General features: G+C 40.5%; 1 protein-coding gene across 1 annotated transcript in view; it reads left to right on the top strand.

Annotated features, from left to right (window-relative positions):
- The first annotated feature begins 1,683 nt into the window (after positions 1-1,683).
- Positions 1,684-22,253, top strand: part of tmem178bb (transmembrane protein 178Bb) — a 167,074-nt gene continuing 146,504 nt past the window's right edge. The window contains exons 1-2 of the mRNA XM_084711139.1: positions 1,684-1,838; positions 2,089-2,731. Of these exons, the coding sequence (XP_084567265.1) occupies positions 2,347-2,731 (385 nt within the window). The 5' untranslated portion in view covers positions 1,684-1,838; positions 2,089-2,346. The remainder of the gene's footprint in view (positions 1,839-2,088; positions 2,732-22,253) is intronic.

The following is a 22,253-nucleotide window of genomic DNA, read 5'->3' as shown; positions in this document are numbered from 1 at the left end:
CAGGACATGAGTGTCAGCAATAGTAAGACATTGGAGGTTCTTGTGTGTTAAAAGCATACTTACCAACTAATTTCTGACAGTTTTTCACACTTTTTTTCACCTGTCCTCGTCCTCCTCAGTGAGTGAGAAACTGAGACAGAAATGGAGAGTGTTATGAGAAACATATATTCAAGCAAATATCAGTTGTCCTATAAACAATAATTCCTGTTTCTTACGTAAAGTTTTAAGGGAAAGGGCCACATTTGTTAAGAATAGTCTAACTGACATACCTTTAGAAAAACATCATTTTCAGGTTCAAGCTCTATTTGTCATTTCTATATACAGAGTAAGGTGCTAAAACAGACATATAAAAATATAGAAGTATAAAAATCTAGAAAAATACAAAAATATAAAAATGAACAGACATCTGGCACACAGGAAAAGTACAATTACAAAAAGGAACGCAACTAGGATCTTCAAGGCATTTGTAGTTTTCTGTGTTATTGTAATCAACTGTGAAACTGGACAAGGAAAGGCCAAATGCTTTGTGTCACACTGTGTTTTCCAGCTAATAAGTGTCAGTTATAACTCATCTTCAAACACCTGTCTACTGAAAAAAGTGTCACCAGAATGTAGGAAACAACTACTTTGAAAATCAAATTTTCAGACCCAGTTTGGTTTTGAAATCATGTCTATTTTTGAGATCTCAAGGCTGAAGGATGTGATTTAAAGTTTAAAAGATCGTTGGCTCTTTATGAACAGAGTTGGAAGAGTGACTTTAAAAATGTATTTCAATACAGTTTCTAATAACCCATTAAAAATGTAGTCAGTAATGTAATCCAAGTATCACAATATGAAAGTATCTAACGACTAATTTGTGTTACTTTTGGATTACCTCAAAACAAATAACTGATTGTTAATTTACAATTCTGTCACTTAAAAAGAAAGTCTCAAGTCTTTCCTCTAACAATTATTTTCACCATTGATTAATCTGTCATTCATTTTCTCAATTAGTCATCAGTTGTTTGGTCCATAAAAACCAGGAAATATTCACGTTTAAGAAGCTGAAATCAGAGAATTTAGACTTTTTTTTTTTTTTTTTAAATAAAATAAGACTCAAAATGATTAATCAATTATGAAAATAGCAGCAGGTGAATTTAATAGTTGTTTAATAATATATGACTTGTGTATTATGTTTGTTGTTAGGTTTATTAGTTTGTCCCCTTTGTTGTGTGCAATTGATTGATTGATTAATTGATTAATGTAAATACTATAAATGATCAAATTTCAATCAGTGAAGCTTTTTTTTACTAGAAGTCATGATAATGAATTGGCAGCTGTGTGTCACAGTGTGTGATAGTATATTTAAATTGCCATCCTGATAATAATCCACATTTTTACTAATGATTACGTCTTTTTTTAATTTGTAACTGGAATACAGTTACTTTTTTTGTATCCAAATAATGTAATCCTGTTACATGTAATCCATTACTCCCCAAGTCTGTCTATAAATAAGATCACAGAGTCCAGTCTAGACTTGCTCTGTATGAAAAGTGGTAACTTGTGTTATGATTTTGTGATATATAACAGCAGCAGTCAGAGGTAGTTTATGATTGTTCAGTCAAACATCATGCAGCCTGTAAGCTAACACCGTGCTGCTCCTCCAGACAGACAGAGAGGCAGACAGACAGACAGACAGACTGCTGTTGATTGGTCGGTGGACAGGCCTGCTGGCTGCTCTGTAGCAGCTGCCGTCATCCTATCAGACGGGCTGGATGCTGGATGCTGACTGTGCTCTGATCCTCTGCTCTGTGCTGCTGATGGACTGCGGGCTGCTGGGCTGTGTGTGGACACACCAGGTACATTTAACCTGCTCTGTCTACATGATCTGATGACGCTCCTGCTTTAGTCTGTCAGTGTATTTATAAACGCTTCTTCGGTTGGATGCGGCTGCACGATTCTCTCTCGCTCTCTCCACAGCTCAGCCTCTTTGTCCATCGCTTATTTTAGTGGGTGGGTGATGCAGTCTGGGTTTATTCTGTGTAAAATCTGTGTTTGACTGAATGCTGATGTGTTTTGTGCATGTTGGTGTCGCCCTGTTCTGCTCAGACGGATGGATGCTGAAGATCCGGGGCTGAGATGAGATAAGCGCCCTCTCCTCTCCTCTCCTCTGTCTGCAGCGCCGAGCACACACGCACGAAAACAGCGGAATACACGGATTGACCCTTTTATTTCCACACTGAGCTCATTGTATCTGGATGATGTCCCTGCCGCCGCTCTCCAGAGGTGATGTGAGCTGAGGAGCGGGACGCCGCAGAGGAGCTGTCCGTCTGTCGAGGTGCTGATGCGGCTGTGACAGAAGCGAGCATGGCTGCCGGGAAGTTGCTGCTCTACGCCGGGCTCTCTCTGTCCCTCTGCGCCCTGGGCATGCTGGCCGTGGCGATGTGCTCCGACCACTGGTATGAGACCGACGCCAGGAGGTACAGGGCCCGCTGCCTGAACTTTTCCAGCCGCCGCAAGGACCCGGGCTTCATCTACATCCCCAACAACAGCCTGCCGCTGCGGGCCGGCCGGAGCAGCAGCGCGCCCCGCTGGGAGGAGAAGCTGCTGCTGGCCAGGAACCGGCGGCAGCTGTTCGCCATGAGCGCCGCGGAGGAGTGCAGCAGGCAGTACAACTCCACCAACATGGGGCTGTGGAGGAAGTGCCACCGGCTGGGCTTCGATCAGGACGTCGAAGCCCTCATCCAGAAAGGTAAGGATGTCATAAACCAATCAGACAGGCGGGCTGGAGGTGTGTGTGTGACATTGATCATCAGATAATCGATCATCTGACCAGAGGGCATGAACAAGGGCATCGAGCTGCTGTCTTGTGATCATGGAGGCTAATGTTTGTCCAGAGGCACGCACGGCGTCATGTCTCGGTGTGTGTGGGTATTCATATGAAGGCCTGTGGCTGCACACTGCTGCTTGTTGTCATGCTATTTTGCACAAGAGGGGAGATGTTAATTCTGACGCTGAACATCAGCTCGTACGTGCTGCCCCTGTTTGATCGTAGCTGCCTTTAAGTTGAAGTGGTGCTCGGCTGACCTGCAACTGCAAATACTGACTGAATGATTTCAGGGTGGGAGCTGCTGGTCCTGTTCTTCTTTATGGTTCGATATCTTCCATCAGGAGTTCATCTTAGGTGCAAATTCTCCTGCTCTGTTCCACAGTGGCCCTCACTCCCTTTACTCAGTCTTCAGACAGCCAACATGCAGCTGTTAATGTGCATGGCTGGATTTACCTGCTTGGGTGACGCTGGGTAAAAATGAGCCTGATTAACCCAGTGATTCTTCCCACGCTCTGGACATGTGTACAGCAGTGGTGGACCCAGGCAGTCTGAGGGGCAGGGGCAAAAAAATAAAAAGGGCACCAGCTGTACGTGGAGTGGCACCGGCACACCAAAAATCATTATGCATTAAGGTGAAAAATTTCCAATTCCTGGTCTAGATTAAATCGTTTTATTTTATTAACAACTACAACAACAACTCTGTAGTAAAAAACAAAACAAAACAGAGAACTATTTAACTATTTAAAGGCACGCAGACAGTAAATAATTTTTTAGTATGTAGGGCAGCCTTATGGCACTTGAGAGAGCACTGTACTACATTTAGTCCCATAGAAGAGCACTTTAGAGAGCACTTTACCATATTTTCTCCACTAGAAGGGCACTCTAGAGGGCACTCCATCACATTTTGTTCACTGCAACGGTACTTTATCACATTTTTTCCACTAGGGCACTATAGAGAGCTGTTTACCAGATTTGGTCCACTAAAAGAGCACTTTGGGGGGCACTCTATCACATTTTGTCCACTACAAGGGCACTCTAGAGGGGACTATTACATTTTTTCCTTTAGGGCACTTTATCACATTTTCCACTGGAAGGGCACTGTAAAGGGCACTTGACCACATTTTGTCCACTAGAAGAGCACTTCAGAAGGTGCTTTTTCTCTACCAGGTGGAACAGCCCCCCTTGCCACCCCCTGAGTCCACTTGTGGTGTACAGTGTTCTATATGCTGGATTAGGCTTGGCTCATAAATAATTTAGCTATGTGTAACATGTAAAGGGGCAGTCAACATATGTTTTTTCTCTTACCCGTGGTGCTGTTTATCCATCTAGATCACATGTATGCAAAATGTGGCCCCAGGACTGGATCCAGCCCACTAAAAGCTTCCATTACTTACATACACATGTGCTGGCCTGGTTTGACTCGTCAGCCCAGCACCGCAGGGATTTGCATTTCCTGTACAGCAGGGCTAGCCACTTGAAGCCTCTTAACTCAGTGTTTCTCAAACTTTTTTCAACCACATCCTCCAGAAAACTTTGAGCTCTCCAAGTACCATGTGTTTTGCACCTTCACTGGTACTTCTTAAGTAGCCATTAGCACTTGTTCTTGGTTCACTGTCACCTACTTCATTTTTAACATGGCTGCTCAAAATATCCTCCTGATCTGCACATTTTTGAAGGCTTCATTTTCAGTATCTTCATTTTACCATCACAGTTTAGCTTGTAACCTGTAATTATGGATGATGTATGCTTACACTATGTGACACTGTAAGATGGCTGATAGTGGTCTCATATTTTATGTATTTTCATTTCAGATTTTCTAGTGTTTATTTATTGTATATGTTTTTAATTAATGTAAAAAAATATTTCTTATATTCCTCCTGTGGTACATGAACCATAGTTTGAGAATCTAGGTTTTAACTAAAGACAAGTTTAGCTTCACACAGCTTCACTTCACTTCCCATAAATTCTTCAATAAAAGTCCTAAGTAATTTTGTAATTGAAAAGCTTTTTATTATGAAGCAGCACAATCAGGAAATGTTTTCATCAGCCGTAACTTCACAATGGAAGAGTCCCACAAGCTGTATCCATCATGCATAGCACACTGTAAAACTGTAAACCCCCCCAATGTCAAACCCACCCCTGATCTAGATAGTTTTGGTGTGAATTGCAGAGTTATCGGCTGAGGGGATGTCGGTTGTAGAGATGTCTGCCTTCTGTCCAATATAATGGATTAAATACATTTGAAAAACTCAAGAAGAGCACCACAAGTCAAATACCATCTAATTCCATTATATTGAAGAGTAGGCAGTACAATACAGCATTAGGTCGTTTTGACAGAAATGTTATTATCTGTTTTTTGCCCAGGGACAAATAAAAATTAGCTTATAGCTGTCTCTGGTACAGCGGAAGTCAGATAAACAAATAAAATAAAATAAAGCAGACATCTCTGCATCCAGTATCTCTACACCTCTGCAACACCGACCAAAACTATCTAGATGGATAAATAGCACTACAGAAAAGAGGGTGTACTGACACTTTGAAGGATGCCTGAAATTTGCAGGTTGGAGATTCACAAAATTTGATATCATTGTACTGTATTTTATTATTATTGTACTGTATTCTGAGGCAGGCATTGGGATGGGAGTTTAAAACATGCAATAATCTTATAGTGTCCAATAATAGTTTTCTTTTAAACATAAACTGCCCATTGTTGAGAAATGGGACAAATCATGCTCTACCAAAAAAAGAAGATATTATACACAACTTCAGACAATGAAAAATGTTTTTAAAGTCTTCAAAATCTAAAATTAACAATACCTACTGATAACATAGGTATAAAAATGCTCTATTATTTTCATCTTTAAGTTGTGTCCAAGATTTCCGTCAGCTCTGTCAGATTTTTACAAAAACATGAAATCAGGCATTAAAAGGTTTAACTATGCCCTAAGGACCCCTGTCTTACTTCCAGGTTTAAAAAAATGGCATGAATACTGCTCAAGCACTGGTAAACTTTCTATTTTTAGACAAATTTATTAAATAATATTTCTATCAGATGTGTCTCAACCATAACATGTCAGCTCTGTAGACCTTCATAATCAAAGCTAAATAAGAATTTTGGTTTAAAAATGTGTATTTTGATTAACATTAAGAGAACTCTGAGACACTTTTATAAATAAAATGGCTGCTCATTATGACTGTGATGTGAAATGGAAAAATTTAAAATTTTGTCAGCTCTGTAAGCCGTTGACTTGACATCTACGTTTAATGAAAAAGAAGAAGAAATAGATGCAGACAGACATTTTACAGTGAAAAAATCAACTTTTTAGTGCTCCAGTGGACAAACTCTGTCATGGAATCAGACATTTCCTGTTTCCTGAGAGATGTTTATGACCAACATTAAAATTAATCCTCTAATCTGCTGCAGACAAAACTTAAATACAAGTTTCCACTCATGATACTACACAGGAATGTTGTGTGATAAAAAGAGGGAGGTTTCTGATGGAGGTTTCTGGTCTGAGTCCAAGCTGGAAGAGCAGAGGGTGTGTGTGTGTGTGTGTGTGTGTGTGTGTGTGTGTGTGTGCTGCAGCTGTGCCTTCCTTTGAGGATGCCTCAATGGCCTTCATGGCCTACCATCTGCAGTAATGGGCAGCCCACAGTCAGTGTGCTCAGTGATCAGATGAATGCCTCCATAGAGGCTCTGATCTCTTCCAGCTCTCAGCTCCATCAGCGTGGAAAAGTACAGCGTGGTTTGTCATCATGATGCTTCTGACAATAAGTTCGCATTGATCTGGGTCAATAAGGACACAACTGTGCAGATTAACACTGTTTATCTCTGTGTGCTCTACATGTAACAGCACTTACAGCTCACATTAGCTGCTGGAGCCTGAGACAGTGACATCCAGAGGCCAACCAGACAACTCATACTACAGCTACTGCTGCTACTGCTACTCTTGTCACATCGACTTCTAGTACCTCTTCTCTTACTGTCACTGTTTCTTTCACTATTTCTGTTGGCCTACTACTTATACTACTACCACTACTACTAGGCCTGCCACTACTACTACTACTACTACTACTACTACTACTACCTGCTTATTACTCTGACTGCTCCTACTGCTTCTACTTCTATTGCTACTGCTGCACCTGTTGTTATCACTACTATTACTACTGCATCTACTTCTTCTGCTACTGATACTACTAATACTGCTAGTGCCACTAATATTTCCTCTGTTACCCTTAATGCTACTACTTCTAGTACCACCTCCACTAGTACTGCTAGTGCCACTAATATTTCCTCTGTTACCCTTAATGCTACTACTTCTAGTACCACCTGCTGCAACGGCTACTACAACTACTACTACTATTGCTACTGCCCCTGTTACTGCTAATGCTGGTACTGCTATTGCTACTCCTACTACTGCTACTAATGCTACTGCCACCACTACTGCTATTGCTACTCCTACTACTAGTACTGCTACCACAAGCACTACCCCTACTGCTACTACTACTTCTGCTAATGCCACAGCTGCTGCTATTGCTAAGGCTACCCATACCACTGCTATTACTACTACTGGCACTGGCTCTGTCAGTACTACTTCTGCTGCTACTACTATTGCTAATACTACAACTGCTGCCACTACTACTATTGCTACTGCCGCTGGTATTGCTATTACTTCTCATTACTGCATCTACTACTACCGCTACTGCTACTCCTACTGCTAAGTGGCACCGCTACTAACACTACTTATACTTCAACTGCTCCTCCTATTACTGCTACCACTACTACTATTGCTATTGCCACCACTACTACTGTTACTACTCCTACTACTACATCTGATACCTCTAACACTACTGCTATACTGTGACTGCCACTGCTACTATTGCTACTCCCACTATTGCTACCACTACTAATGCTAGTACTGCTAATACTGCAACTACAGCTACTTCTACTACTATCAATACTACTACTGCTGCCACTGCTTAGCTATTGCTACTCCTACTACTGCTAGTATTGCTAATACTATATTGCCATTACTGCAACTGCTACCTCTACTATTACTGCTACTTTCACTGCTACTGCAACTTAAAAAATCTGAATAATTAAAAAATTGGAGAAATGTTAGTGACTTTTGAGAGACTGTGGATGCATTGGGGGACGTTGGACTGAAGACCTCAGTATTTTTAAAATCCCAGCTACAACGCTGCTAGTCAGCAGGTCCTGTTAAAAGTAAATGTACTGTATTCACACAATCCAAGAGTTTAATAGAACATAACTCGTTGAATTTACAGCAGCTTTCACTGACTAATAACATTAAGCTGTGTTTCCTGTCTGCTGTTAACATGTGTTGTAGAAATTCTCATTTTTTAGGGATTTTTGGAGGTCAGAGGTCAGAGCAAAGCGCCACAAAGCCTCCCCTCCACATGCTGTTTCACTTTGATTCCATTTTAATCTCTGCGGTCAAATCAAAAATCACATGGATGATTTCCATCCACGGCCACTAACTGGCCTCATGCTGCTGTTTCATAATGATTCCACTGTGTCCTGTATGACACATGAGCTGCATGAAATGACAGGAAACACTCATGCAGTTCTTATCCGTTTAGTCATCTCCTGTCCATTTGAGTAAGATAATCCCGTCTTGATGAAAATAAACATGATAATTGTTGTAAAAAAATGAATCATAATCCAAAAACATCATATCTCACGGATCAATCCTGATTCACTTTTACATTTAACTTCATATTCTAATACTCATCCATCTCTTTGGCACGGACACTAATGACACTTCAGCTGCTATTTGGCCGCATCAGCAATATCCATTCATATCTTCATCTGCCAGCCATGTTCCATAACCAGGCGCTGCAACAGTATGTAGATTTATGGAGGGGAGAGAAGCAGCGGTAACAGGTCAAAACTAAACATTAAAACCTCCATTTTATCTTTGCCAGTTATGGTATGAGAGAAACGGTGTGTTTGTGAGTCTGGATTATTCCAATGTGTTAGAGGGACAATGACCAATGCTTCCTTATTGTCAACAAATCCAATGAAAAGACCCAACGAACAATAAATGTGTCCTGCTAACAGGTATCAAAGCCTGATACGTTTTCTTCCTCTGTGCCACAAACCTCCAAAACTATTAAAAACACATCAGTGGGCCACACTGTTGGACTTTATTACCCTGAACGCACACATTGTAGTTTGTTTTCTCTGAATCACACATACAGTACACCGTCCTGCTACCCCAAATACTTACAAGGGGCCCAAATGTGGATTAATCCGCTGCTGAAAATAGTCCCTAATAAAGTTGATATTTCCTCCTCTTTGCTAAAAACTACAGTGGCCAGGAAATTACTGAGCCTTTTTTAAAAATTAAATTATGTATTTGCAAGGTAATTTAGTCTTCAGTTGGAACCAATGAGCTTCAGAGAGGGAAGTGAGAAAATATTATGAGATGGACTTACACATTGTTGATTTTGCTCTTGTCATGGGAGTTGTTGAAAATGAGAAAGAAAGAATACTGCAGCCTTGTTATTTAAGTACACATCCACCACCATTTTAGTTCAGTCATATGGCCAGATTATGAAACAATTTGCACCTGAACTTCGGTATTTTGTTATTAATAAGATGAAATTGAAGCCATCTGAACTCTAATCCTAACCTTAAAGCTTCCAACCCAATCTCATCTCAGGTAGTTGGATATGACACTACTTCGTAATGACTCTCGGCACCTCATTGACCCCTTTTCCACCAATTAAGCTCTGGTTCTTGAATGAGTACTGTTCAGAATTCTTGAAACCTTGGTCTTATCTTGGAAACCAGCCCTCATTTCCATGAGCTTTGAGCAGAACCATTACAATCAAGGATGTCATCAACCGTAGAATATGACACACCACCTTTGTTTCCCAGGGGAGTTACTATTTTTTTTTATTCCAGCTGGGAACCAATTTTTCAGGCTCTGGACCAGTTTATTTTTGATGGAAAACAGTTCAGTATTAGGTGCATGAACTGGATTGGGACTGGTTCCATGTTGGTGGAAAAGCCTACTGATGCACAAGATTCCCTTTAGCAGCTGTATGAGAAGCTGCTAGAAAGCCTTTTTAAATGTAGTTTAAGTTGTGAAATGGTTGCAGTTTGGTTAGGTTTAGACACAAAAACTAGAGTAGGGTAGGTTTAGGAAAAAATATGATGATTTAGGGTAAAATAAGTATGTCACAATACATCATGTCATGTCATGTCAGTGTAGTCTTGCACAGCCTGACCTCTCCACAGCACTTAGCACCAGAGAGAGGTTTGGCTCCACACAGCCACATCCTCCTACAGGGGAAAAAACACCTTTCCTTGTTTGCATTTCTTTAAACTGATCACAAACGTCTTTGGCAGCACTAAGCCCAGGATGCAGCAACAGAGGCTCTTGTTTCCCGTGGACTTTGAAAATGTAGATAGCTGACGCTGGAATGCCGTTCAAAGCAAGTGGCCAGTAACAGGACTTATATCCACTGTGTGCATCTGGTCAGTCAAATGAAGTGAGTCACAAGATGAAAGTGACATGATGCACGTGATGTTATGTACCTTAACTTTTCCTGGGTGAAAGTCCTGGGTCTCTTTGACTCATCCGTCCACCACACCTACTCCAGACTTTATTGCCTGTTGTATTAACTCAAAAACCATTTCATAGCCACTAAAGAAGAGGTGTCAAACTCAGTTTCAACTTGACCAACATCAGCATTATGGTTGCCCTCAAAGGGCCAGTTGTAAATGTAATACTATATAAATGTATCTACTTTTTTTTATCATATTGCAGGATTGCCTCTGCATTTGATTATTGCTAGTTTTAGCAATAACTTAATAATTACTAACTAATTAAAGCAGAAGTCTAGGAAAAATAACAGCAAGCAGACATTCAAGTGTACAACTATCTTAAAAAATTGAAATATACAAAGTAGCATTCAGTAATAAGTATTAAAATCAAAATAACAATTAAGCCTGGCTAAGTTTGTGTCACCTACAAGAAAAGTTTCAAATCTAACTGCTCCCAACTGCTTCTATTACTATTCTATTACATTACTAGCTACAACCACGACCATGATATTGAGATGCTATCTAGCATATACTGATGTCTTTGAAACTGGTATGTATTCAGGGACATGTAGTTTATGGACACTGTACTTCCATAACACACACACATTGCACAGATTATATTCTTTGCAAGCTCTTGCTGAGGTGCTTGGCCAGATTTGGCCTGTGGGCTTTGAGTTTTAAATGTGCGCTAAAGGGTACATTGTGCATTTGTATGCATTGCTGAGGGGCATGACAAAATGCTGGTATTTGATGGTTTGGGAATGAGAATGGGCTGAAGCTTCCTACCACATAAACATGATGCAAAATACAAAAGAACACCACGCAAAATATTCTAAGAAATTGTTAAAGGAAACCTGTGATGCAGATTACATTTTCTATTACAGTGATCCTGCCTTCAAACATATTTGAATTGCTTTTCCATTCAGCATTCAGCGTTAGGCATACTGTTGCATAAGTATGCATTTGCAGCTCTAGTCTGTAAGAAAAAATGAATAAAAATCTTGTCATATGTCAGATTTTTAAAAACTTGGATAGGCAAAAATGTGAAGTTGGAATGTATGTGTTGGGTGTTGGGGGTTATTTGCGGTCACTCTCCTCTAAATAGGTCACTGCCATAGCAGCATCTAATTGTTGGTGTTCATTCACTATACAGCTCATGTTGATAATCTGAACAGTTGGCATATGTTAACTTTGTTTCTGATTCCGTGACTGGGCATGATATGTGACCTCCTGCTGCAGCAGCAGCTAACTGCCTCTCAGCCTGTTTGTTACGAGGGAAGCCTCCTGGAGAGAGAAAGAGGAGGATGAAACAGCAGCAGAGAGACATCAGACTACAAAGTGGTTTGGGACAGAGAATGAGGCGAACAAGAAAAAAGGAAGGGAGGAAAGCCAGGGATGGCTGTGGAGACGAGGATGTTAGAGAGGAGAGGATTACATAGACAGGAGCGGGGGTGGGGGGGGGTTGGTGGTTGGGGAGGTGAGCGCTCCTCATCTTGCGCCATCTGTTGTCGCTCTGTGAGGGAAAAGGCTTTTCAGGTCCTGATCAAGACATTCACAGTCTCGTCCAAGCAGAAAGAGCAGGGAGAGGCCCCGGATTGGATTACCTCGCTCCCCAGGGGCCCCATATCATGGGGAGGGCTAAATTAGACACTACGGGAGGCTAAAGGTGCCTCATATGTTCCCTGCCAATGAGCCTGCTGGCAAAGCCGCTCATCTAATAGACACATAGAAGAGGGAAGGCTTCCACTTTGATTGACTGCTGGAGGATTATTAGGAGAAGTTAGCTGGAAGCCCATCATTTGCCTTCGAGGTTTAATTATAATGACAATGAAATGGAAAGCAATTTTTGTCCAACTTTTGAACTTATTGTCTGTATTGTCATGTAGACCAGCTATTCTCAACCACTGGGCCTTGGCCCACTGCTGGGCATCAGAGCCCCTTCTAGTGGGCTCCAGAGGCAGTGGTACTGCCACACGATTAGCTTGCAATTAAAAAAAAATTGGCAATTTACAAAATTGGTCATTTTCTATACAAATGTGCTCAAGAATTCACAGAAATAAAAAAAAAAAAAGTCCAATTAAAGTGCCTAATTTCAGTGACCAGTTAGGTTTTAATATCATCACATGACATATCACATCACACATCACACATCAATACATATTATCTGGTAATGACAAGCATGTTAGCTAGACCAGATGCAAAGTAAGGCTAACATTAACTATATGCAACTTGAAATATTTTCTTTTTGTCAAGGCTAGCTTTAATCTAGTTAGCCTCAGTCAAGACAAATTAGACCTAGCTGATGCCTTCACAGTAATGTATTGAATGACAGAATACTTACTTTAATATCTGAGTGCACCTCACAACTGTTAGACAATACTGTGGCTCTGTATAACACCCCTTCCAGAGTAGTCAGTACAACCTGGGGCTGGGTATCGGTGCTCATCTGGTACCCAAATCTAATTTATTTAAATGATTTTGTTTGCAGACAAATACTGCAAGTGTTCTTCATGGAGAAGAACCTTTTGAAAAAAAGTATTGAATTAAGTACTTCATTAGTATTAGTATCACTTTAAGGGTTCTGGTATGGGTACTGGTATCATAGTTTTTAAACAGTGCCCATATCAAGGTAAATTGAATTCTGCTACTCTTTGCGGTGACTCTGCTGCTGCTGAGTGGAGAAGACACTATAACTGTAGCATCCATCATCCCATTGTGAGTAATATAGGCACCAGGTTTTGACTAGGAAGATAGGAGGAAGAAAGTGTCAAATAAAAGACAATATCCCTTGTTCTGCTGCATTGATTTTTATGTTTTTGTTTAAACTATCCATTGTGAATGTGACAATATTATAGGAGTTCTCTTTTAAGTATTTTTCCTCTTTATTTGACAGTGTATAGTAAGAAATGAGCAGATAAAGAGAAGGGAGTGACATTCAAAGGTGAATCCCAGACTTGTTTTGAGATGTTGCAATCACATCATGTTTTTCATCCTGGAGTCAGTAAAGTCAATTTAATTTATATACCACCAAATCATACCAGAAGTGATGTCAGGGCACTTTATAAGACTGACAGAGACTGAACAGTTCCCAGCATGAGCAAGTACGTAGCAACAGTGGTGAGGAAAAACTCCTTGTGTCGGTATTGCAGGGATGTCCTGTAGACAAAAAATAGTTAAAGGAGAAGTGTGTGATTTCCAGAGGCATCTAGCGTTCAAACCTTAGATTGCAACTAAGAGGATTTACCCCAACACCGCCCCTCTCTCACCAAGAGTACGGTGGCCGTCAGCGGACAAAATGGCGAGCGAAAGCTATCTCACAACAAACTACAATTATGTGTGTAGGATTAATTACCTGTCCAGCAGAAAACAGGCAACCTCGGCGTCACTGTGAAAACGTTTGTCCTCCATCAGTGATTTCCATCGTGTAAACGCTATGCCGATGTTGATTCGTGTTTTTGCCGTTTCCTGTCATGCTTGCGTTTACTTTCTTCGCGTCTCCGCTTCTTGGATGACGGGGATTCACTGTCCGCTGCTTTTTGTTCTGGTACAGTGTATGTATGATCCTCCATTTGTCAAAACTGTGCCAGTCAAGGTTCACAACGCTAAATGGTCTGCCAGCAATCACCCGCGTCTATCTTCCCCATCTACTTCCGTGTTTACGTTGCGGCGTCTACGTAAGGTCGCCATGGGCTTCCCAAGACTCACTGTTAGTGCAGTTTGTCCGCTCTGCACTGCTGTAGACGGCGCAGGATGATGATCTCCGTAAGTCGACCCGACAGTATGTAACTATAAATGGCTATTTCTAAAGTAACGGGAATATATAGATTCTGAGTTTACGTTGATTGATAATAATAAATAACATACTTATATATAATATATCTCATTTATGTACATAAATTCCTGTAATTATTACACACTGGTCCTTTAATGTTTGTCTAAAAGTCACTGAGGTACAGTTATGGCAGGGCTACACTGTTGTCTGACCACAAAACCTCAGAAGTGTTAGTAGCTGTTATCAACAGCCGCACACAAAGCCCTGCTCTTATATTATAGAGGGGTTGGATGCGATGAATCGCAAAGGCTTTTGTTTGAAAGATCAGAGATTGGAAAGGTGTGAAGGTGGGTTTTCAGATGCTGTTTGGTGGTTGGACGAGCTCTTTGTTTAAAGAAGACTGAAACCGTCAAAGGACAAAACAAGCCATTATGCAAAATGAAGTTAGCCATATTGATTTAGAATTGAAGAGGATCCTTTTCATCAAGAGACAGACAACTTATAAACAGGGCTTAAATGCAGTCAAGTTTCCAGTTCTCAAGATTCTAAAAGTCTGTAAAATTCCCTGTTTTCACAGGTGGGGTTTCCTTGCTGAGCTTGTTGCCAGAATAAAACAATAGCAGTAGACCTACACATGATTGCTACAGCAAAGATACCCACTGTATTCATCAAACTCAGACTAGTGTGCATCTGCTGAGGCTTAAAGTGCATTTTTAAGACAGAAAGGGGACTGTGGATTGTGTCCTTCATCTCTTACTGTGTACTTCACAGTGAGGATGGACAGTCCAGTGATCCATGACTCTTTCAACTAACTGAGGGCATGTTTATGTTGTATTAAGATGATCTTTTAAACCAGTTGACCCTGCAGCCAAGTTGTGAGGCAGAGTTATTAGAATGAGGTTATTTACGTGTACAGCAGACACAGAGCTTCACTTGTCTTCCTGGAAACAGTTAAATTATTCAGACACATGTGGCAGCACTCCTTGCTCATTAGTGCCCCTGCAGTCGGCAGCTTAGCTGAGAAGACTGACTGACTGACTGACGGCCTGCAAGCTGCTGCTACAGTACAGCATTTATACTAATGAATCAGAGACACAATACAATCCAGACTGTATTTTCACCAGGGTTCAATGATGCCATCCATCCAAATATGACTGAAAATGATTGAACAGGTATTTCAAAATGCATGAGGATTTCTTGTGGCAGAGTTATACTAAGTGCACTTGACTATCATGAAATGTAATTTTATTTAGATTGTCACTTCTTGTTTGTCACCTGGAATCGATTCTCTCAGTAATTTGATGCAGACTGTTTCATATGATAATGCCGTTCAGACATCAGGAACAGTTTGGCTTTCATTCTAACAAGCTAACGCCCCACTTCCTCAACATAACTCAGCTGGATCTGAGGATGTAACCACAAAACTGATCAACTACAACATTAAAACCACTGACAGTTAAAAAGAATAACATTGATAGTCTCATTACAATGGCACCTGTCAGTGGGTGGGATGTATCAGGCAAGAAGTAAACAGTCAGTTCTTCAAGTTGATGTGTTGGAAGCAGGAAAAATGGGCAGCGTGAGGATCTGAGCGACTTTAAAAAGGGTCAGATTCTGATGGCTAGATGACTTGTTTAAAACAGCAGGTCTTGTGGGGTGGGTAGTCTACCAAATTGGTCCAAGGAGGGAATTGGGGATCTAAGGTTTGGCCAATGTGAAAATGCTCATACCAGTTTGATATTAAGCCAAATACTGGATCGGACCAGCAATAAAGAATTTTACTACTAGGTGTTGTATGTGACTCAGCTGCTCCTGAGTGGAACATGCAGCCCAAAATGTTCATGTAAGTGTTTCACAATAAGAGATTTAAGAAATATAGGGGTTTTGTCCACTGAAAAGCCATAGGACTTTTAATTTGAACTTGATAAAAAAAGTGTTGGGTTTGTATTCTAATGCTTTAATAGGGCAAATGGGAGATATGTAAATTATAGCTGGTTGGCTACCTCAGCTACATGAGTGTCAGAACTGGACAATGGAAGAAGCTGCTCCGGTTCTGATGAAGTGTTGACTCGGCCTTTAAATTCTCCAGGTCTCAGTCTGATTGAGCATCTGTGAGATGTGCTGGAACAACAAGGCAGGTCCATGGAGGGCCCACCTCACAACTTACAGGACTTAAAGGATCTGATGCTAATGTCTCGGTGTCAGGACACCTGCAGAGGTCTGTGGAGTCCATGCCTTTATAGGTCAGAGCTGTTTTGGTGGCACATGGGGAACCTACACAATATTACAATATTAGGCGGTAGTTCTAATGTTATGGTTGATTGGTTTATGTTCTTGAATAACTGATGACATTCTGTTCTACATCCTGATCATCTGGTGTAGCAACATTTCATTTTAAGTATCACTCAGATGTCTTTAAAATGTCTGCTAGTGGTTTCCAAGTCTTTTAAATACAAGTGGTGTCAGGTGGATTCTGCTTTGTGTGTATTTTCAGTGTTAGTGAGGTGACAGATGACTATTTTGATCACCATGTCTTTCAAAGTGTTGGTATAATGTATGCCTGCAAGCTCACTTCTGTTGTCTCTGGAGGTTTTTCACTGTTGGAATAAGCAGCTGTTGGAGGACATGTTGCTAACACTTCAGACAAACTTAGGTGTAGTCAGTAATATGAGTTCCAATGAAGATATGATTATGACAGGGATCTGTCATCTCAAAGATTCTCCTTCAGAATCAATTCTGACTCAATGAATAGAGAAGGGGGACTAGTTTTTGTGAAACAGAAGTAGTGTTCTGGAGTAATGGGGGTATAGAATCTCCTTTCAAAAGCAGTGGCGTTGCCAAAGAGCTGTTGTTTTGAATGTCTGTCATCTTGGAAGCTGAATGAGTCACCAGTCGATGTCAGACTCCAGTATCTGTATTTCAGTGATGATTGAATGATGAATGTGAATGTGCTGTAGAATACAGTGTTGATATCCAGTGTAAACTCTGACCTATTCTGAAAAGGGGGCAAAAAGATCAGAAGATGTGTTTTCCACTAATTCTCAGCAGCATTTCTCATATAAATATATGTTACTTTATTGACTTTCTTTTCCATTTTAGTTAGCTCTAAGAATGAGAGTTGTCAAATCATCAACATGCTGTTCATTCAGTCTAGCATGTCTGTATTCACAGGAACCTGAGCAGTGGCACAAGAGGAGCAGCGGCACCACTGCTATTAGACTTGGAGAAGCAAACATGTTTTGGAGCCCCAGTTTTTGATTTTTGAGCCTAACGTCAGAAAAAAATATGAACAGTAGTAAATGGTGAGAGGTGAATAATATTTTTTTTATCCTGTTTGAATTGTGCCATGAATTACACATATGATGTTTTTCAATATAAAAGATAACTTGACAAGTCAAGAAAGACACAGTTTGTGGTAAGTTTTAGTTTTTTGGGAAATTGCCCAGTGAACTACATCTTTTGTGTCACACAATATTCATCGCCAACACCAGTTTCACTGCCTCTTGTGACGTTATCTTACCTGAAGTGTTTCATCAGTGACTCCTGGTGCTTTTATCATCTGTGAAGAGAAAGATGAGGAAGACCCGCTGTTGCGTGACTCGATCCTACAAAAACACACAAGGATCATAGCTTCAGCAGCTAATGGTAGTTTGGAAAGGAAGAAAGTCACTTACGTGACTTCTGGGTGTGTAGTCTTTCTAATCACACATCTTCACAGTCTGATACTTTAACAATTTTATGACAAACAGCAACGTTCTTGACTTGTAAAATTATCTTTTAAATTGACAAACAACATATGTGATTTGTGGCACAATTCAAACTGAATCAAAAAATTATTTGTTCCTCCTTAGTGACTACAGTTCATAAATGAAGTCCAATGGTGATCCACTGAAGGTGTATTACATTTCCAGTCTCTTTTAGTCGTAGAATACACCAGCGATGTTACTGTGTTCTGAACAGTCTGCGATCAATAACCTGTTAGATTAGTCATAAAACTCACAAATTAAAAACTTGATATGTCTTTAATCAGTCTTTTTCTCCTCTTGAAGTTCTGATAAAATCAAACATTTTATATTTAATTTTCTGAGGGCAGGTGCACTCCGTCCTGCACCAAAAAGGAAGTAGCATACCAGATATTGACTTTGGTAACAGCTGAAAAAACTCATTTCCTTCTTCTGCTAAAATAGCGCTGCTAACCAGTGGAGGTTGATAACCTAAGTTTAGGCCCCAAAATCCAAAATGTAAAGTTTGTATGTAAATACAGTCTATATTTATGGATTATATAGATGCCGAATTGACAAGAAGACTGTTGACATATGATGCCCTTTTATCTTGTGTATAGTTGTGTGTTTTTGCAGACGCCTAAAGAATTATTAATATTTCATCTTTCTCAAAGGAAGTTTGGTGTAATATTTTCCACAGAGAATGCAGGGATCTTTAGTTTAATTTAAACTGCAAATATGTAATGTCAAATGTTTTGTCATTAATATAGAAACACAGGATGACTGCCAAAATATGATGAGGTTGACTGCTGTTAGTTATTGGTTTGATTGATGGCTTAATAATGTGTGTATTGATTGTCCTTAACAAAAACTTGATTTTGACTCAAAATATGTCCTTGCACTTTTGAGACAACATTTTATCTCACTTAATGCTGAAAGTACAGAGCACAATTAAAAATCACTTTATATGTAATAATACAGTATAAACTCAGCTTTACAGTGAAAGTGCAGTTTTATTGATCGTATATCCTGCAGAAGATGGCACTTTCAGGTTTTAATTAAATGAAAATTTCATGCCATGCTAATCTTGCACCCCTATTTTAACTATAACCACCCAAGTGCCCGAGTTTTCATTATGTGGCCTTTTGTAGTCTCTATTGTTTAGTACATAAAATATCTTCTGGTCATTTAGTGATATGAGAAAGTCTTTAAAGGGAACATTTACAAACATGCATATGATGTTAGTAGCTTAATAACATGCAGTGAGTCTGTTTGATTCCTATTTTGACGTGTGTTTGAAAAGGCCAGAGCTGGAGAGCAGCTCTGGCTGGGAGTCTTACTCATCATGGAGTCAGAGTGACTCGTATAACCACAGGCAGAGTAGATGCAGAGAGTCAGAGAGAAAGAGCGAGATGAGGAGGAAGAAGCATGATGTAGTTTGTTTCCACACAGCCACACAGCCAACATAAATGTTTGATGACCTCATGCTCTCTCCCACAGACCAGCCATGGCACTACACACACACACACACACACACACACACACTCACACACTCACAGCTCCACAGAGCATGTGCAGCCTCAGGACAGACACCATTTATAGTTGATGCATGTGCACTCTAACACACTGGAGACACATAATACCTACTTAGATGAGCTATATTGTACACAACACACACATCACACATATACAAAAGACATGATTTATCCAACATAAATAATAAATGATGCACTCAATGCACTTCTGTGCTGATATAATTTCTTTACACACAATGTGCATGGATATGATACACACACACACACACACACACACACACACACACACACACACACACACACACACACACACACACACACACACACACACACACACAGAGAGAGAAGAAGGATGCTGCTGATCCTCTGCTCTTTCTTTACTGACAGAGGGAGATGGAGCTTCCAATTAATACTAAGAACTTTCATGCTGGGCTCACTAGAATGAAACATAATATGAAAAACTGAGCTTATGATAATCTTGTTTTGTTACTAGAATTTTATTTTTATTTATTCATTTATCCTTTATTTATCCTGGAAAGTTCCATAGAGATACCAGTTCTGTCCTGGTCAAGGCGGCACAGTTTCACATAAAAGACAGTTTTACAGATTAGAAAACATACAGTAAAAAAAAAAAACAATACAAGACAAGTAGTAAAACATACAGGCCATACCAGTGATTTCCATATCATATTTCACCACTGGTCAAGGATGATGTAAAGCAGCATGGGACACATTGGGAAGGGAGGTATACGACACAAAACAGACATAAAACTAGATGGACAGGAGACCTGAGAGCATTGGTAAAGGAAAAGGACAAAGACAGGACCTGAAGTCAAGACACATGAAGGAGGAGCAGGACTACAAAATAAAACAGGAAATAGCCAACAAAAAAATCCCAAACCATGATATTCATACTGCTCGTCTGGTTTAATCCAAGTCTTCTGAAGTCAGACAGTGTGCATGTGAACATGGTAGTGTGAAGAACATTTTTTTAATCAACTTGGCATGTTGATGCTTTAGGAGACTTGGATTCCAGCAGATGAGCAGTAAGGGCGAGCAGAAGGGTCATGTTTTTATTCTGTTGGTTTTTCACGTATGAAAACTGGTCACCATTCACTTCCATTGTTTGAGACATTCTGCAACACAGTTTTCCTGTGAAACTCAAGCAGTGTTTTGTGGACTAAAAAACTAAACCTGACCTTCAATCAGCATGAGGATGATCTATCCCTTTAAATTGACATATACTGTATGTTCAATCAGTGACATTAACCTCTCCAAGTAACCATAGCTTCTAAGTTGACTGACCTTGTGTTGATGGGATGGATTTGTGACTTGCTGCTGAGTGGTCAGGGTAAAACAACCCAGCCTTCCACACAGAAAATGGCAACAAGACCTTCAAGTAAAATTGGAGGTCAAAATGTTGTTTGTCAGTTCCTCATCTCGCATCTGCCTCCACATGTACACATTCTGCTATTGGGAAAAAAAACCCAACGCCCTGCCTTGTTTGCATTTCTTTGAACCACTCACAAACATCTTGAGTGGCACTAAGCCCAGGATGCAGCGACGGTGCTGCTGCAAAATAGTGCTGAGGGGGAACTTTTGAACTTTTGGTGGAACATTTAATTGTTGTCTGGCAAGCCCTGGCCTTAAAATTACTACATCACCGCAAAAGAAAAACTAACAGCTGTTAGCCTGTTTATGTTTGTACCGTTAGCGTCCCAGGTGCTAATTTGCCATTTTTCAGCATGTAGGTTGCAGCTCCAAAAGCTGCCAGGTCAGGGTTAAGGAAAGATTGCGGTCATAGTTGAATGAAGAGAGAATGAAATGATAAGTCGGTTATGTATGTAACGTCTTAAAAATAAGACAGCATTGAGTCGTCGCCTGAGACAACAAACGAAGGGAAGTGCGTTCCGTAAATGACACTAGAGGATTACCCACAGAGTTGTAGTTTGAAAAATGGGGGCACTGACCAGGTTGCTGTATTTCACTTGTTGGGAGTGAGAACGATTTGGATGCAGGTGTTTTCTCAGTGTGTTGGCAGGTGAAATCTCTGAGTAATGTTGCTTTATGTGTAAGATTCCATTTTAATGACTGAGGTCCACAGAAATGTCAGGAGAGCCGTGGGTGGTGACACACAGCACACTCACTCACACTCACACACACACACACACACACACACACACACACACACACACACACACACACACACACACACACACACACACATCCACCCATTAGCTTCAGTGACTTCACTCAGTACGTTTAACCCACACTGGTTGGCTGTGTCATGGCAGTGTGACATCTCCATGGAAACAAAGGTGTCCTGGACTTGTGATTGGCAGTTGGAGGCTGCATGGAGATGAGTGGGCTGGAACAGACTGCAGTCACATATCTGACACAGTCAGTGGAGGAATGAACCCCCTCACTCACTGTTTGGGGGAAGAAGGATGACTTCATACAGTTACTCGCTCTGCGCCTGCAGATGATCGGTTTGATTGAAGAGTGTCTGGTTGATCACCTCAGACACAAAGGCCCCACATTATTTCCTACATGGTCGAGGCTTTGCCTCATCCAAGTGCTGCTTTTGTCTCACCTGTACCGTGTTGTACTGATGAGCTTGAGTGGGCATCAGCAGCAGGTTAATAAGGATTGATTCACACCTTGCAATGTTAAATATAGAGAAACAATTAAAACTGTAGGTGGAGTGGTGGTGATGTAACAAGTTTAGAGTATTGATCAGTATATTTTGTCAATTAAATGATCCTTAGCTTGAGTAGACTGATTTTGCCAGCCTGAGATCAAAACTCCAAGTTAGTCGTATTTAGTCAACATCCTT

The sequence above is a fragment of the Lutjanus erythropterus genome, chromosome 22 (genome assembly GCF_056507025.1).
Source record: "Lutjanus erythropterus isolate fLutEry1 chromosome 22, fLutEry1.hap2, whole genome shotgun sequence".
In the NCBI taxonomy this organism is placed as follows: Eukaryota; Metazoa; Chordata; class Actinopteri; order Lutjaniformes; family Lutjanidae; genus Lutjanus; species Lutjanus erythropterus.
Note: the sequence above shows the minus strand (reverse complement) of the source record. Positions and strands in the feature narration are given on the sequence as shown.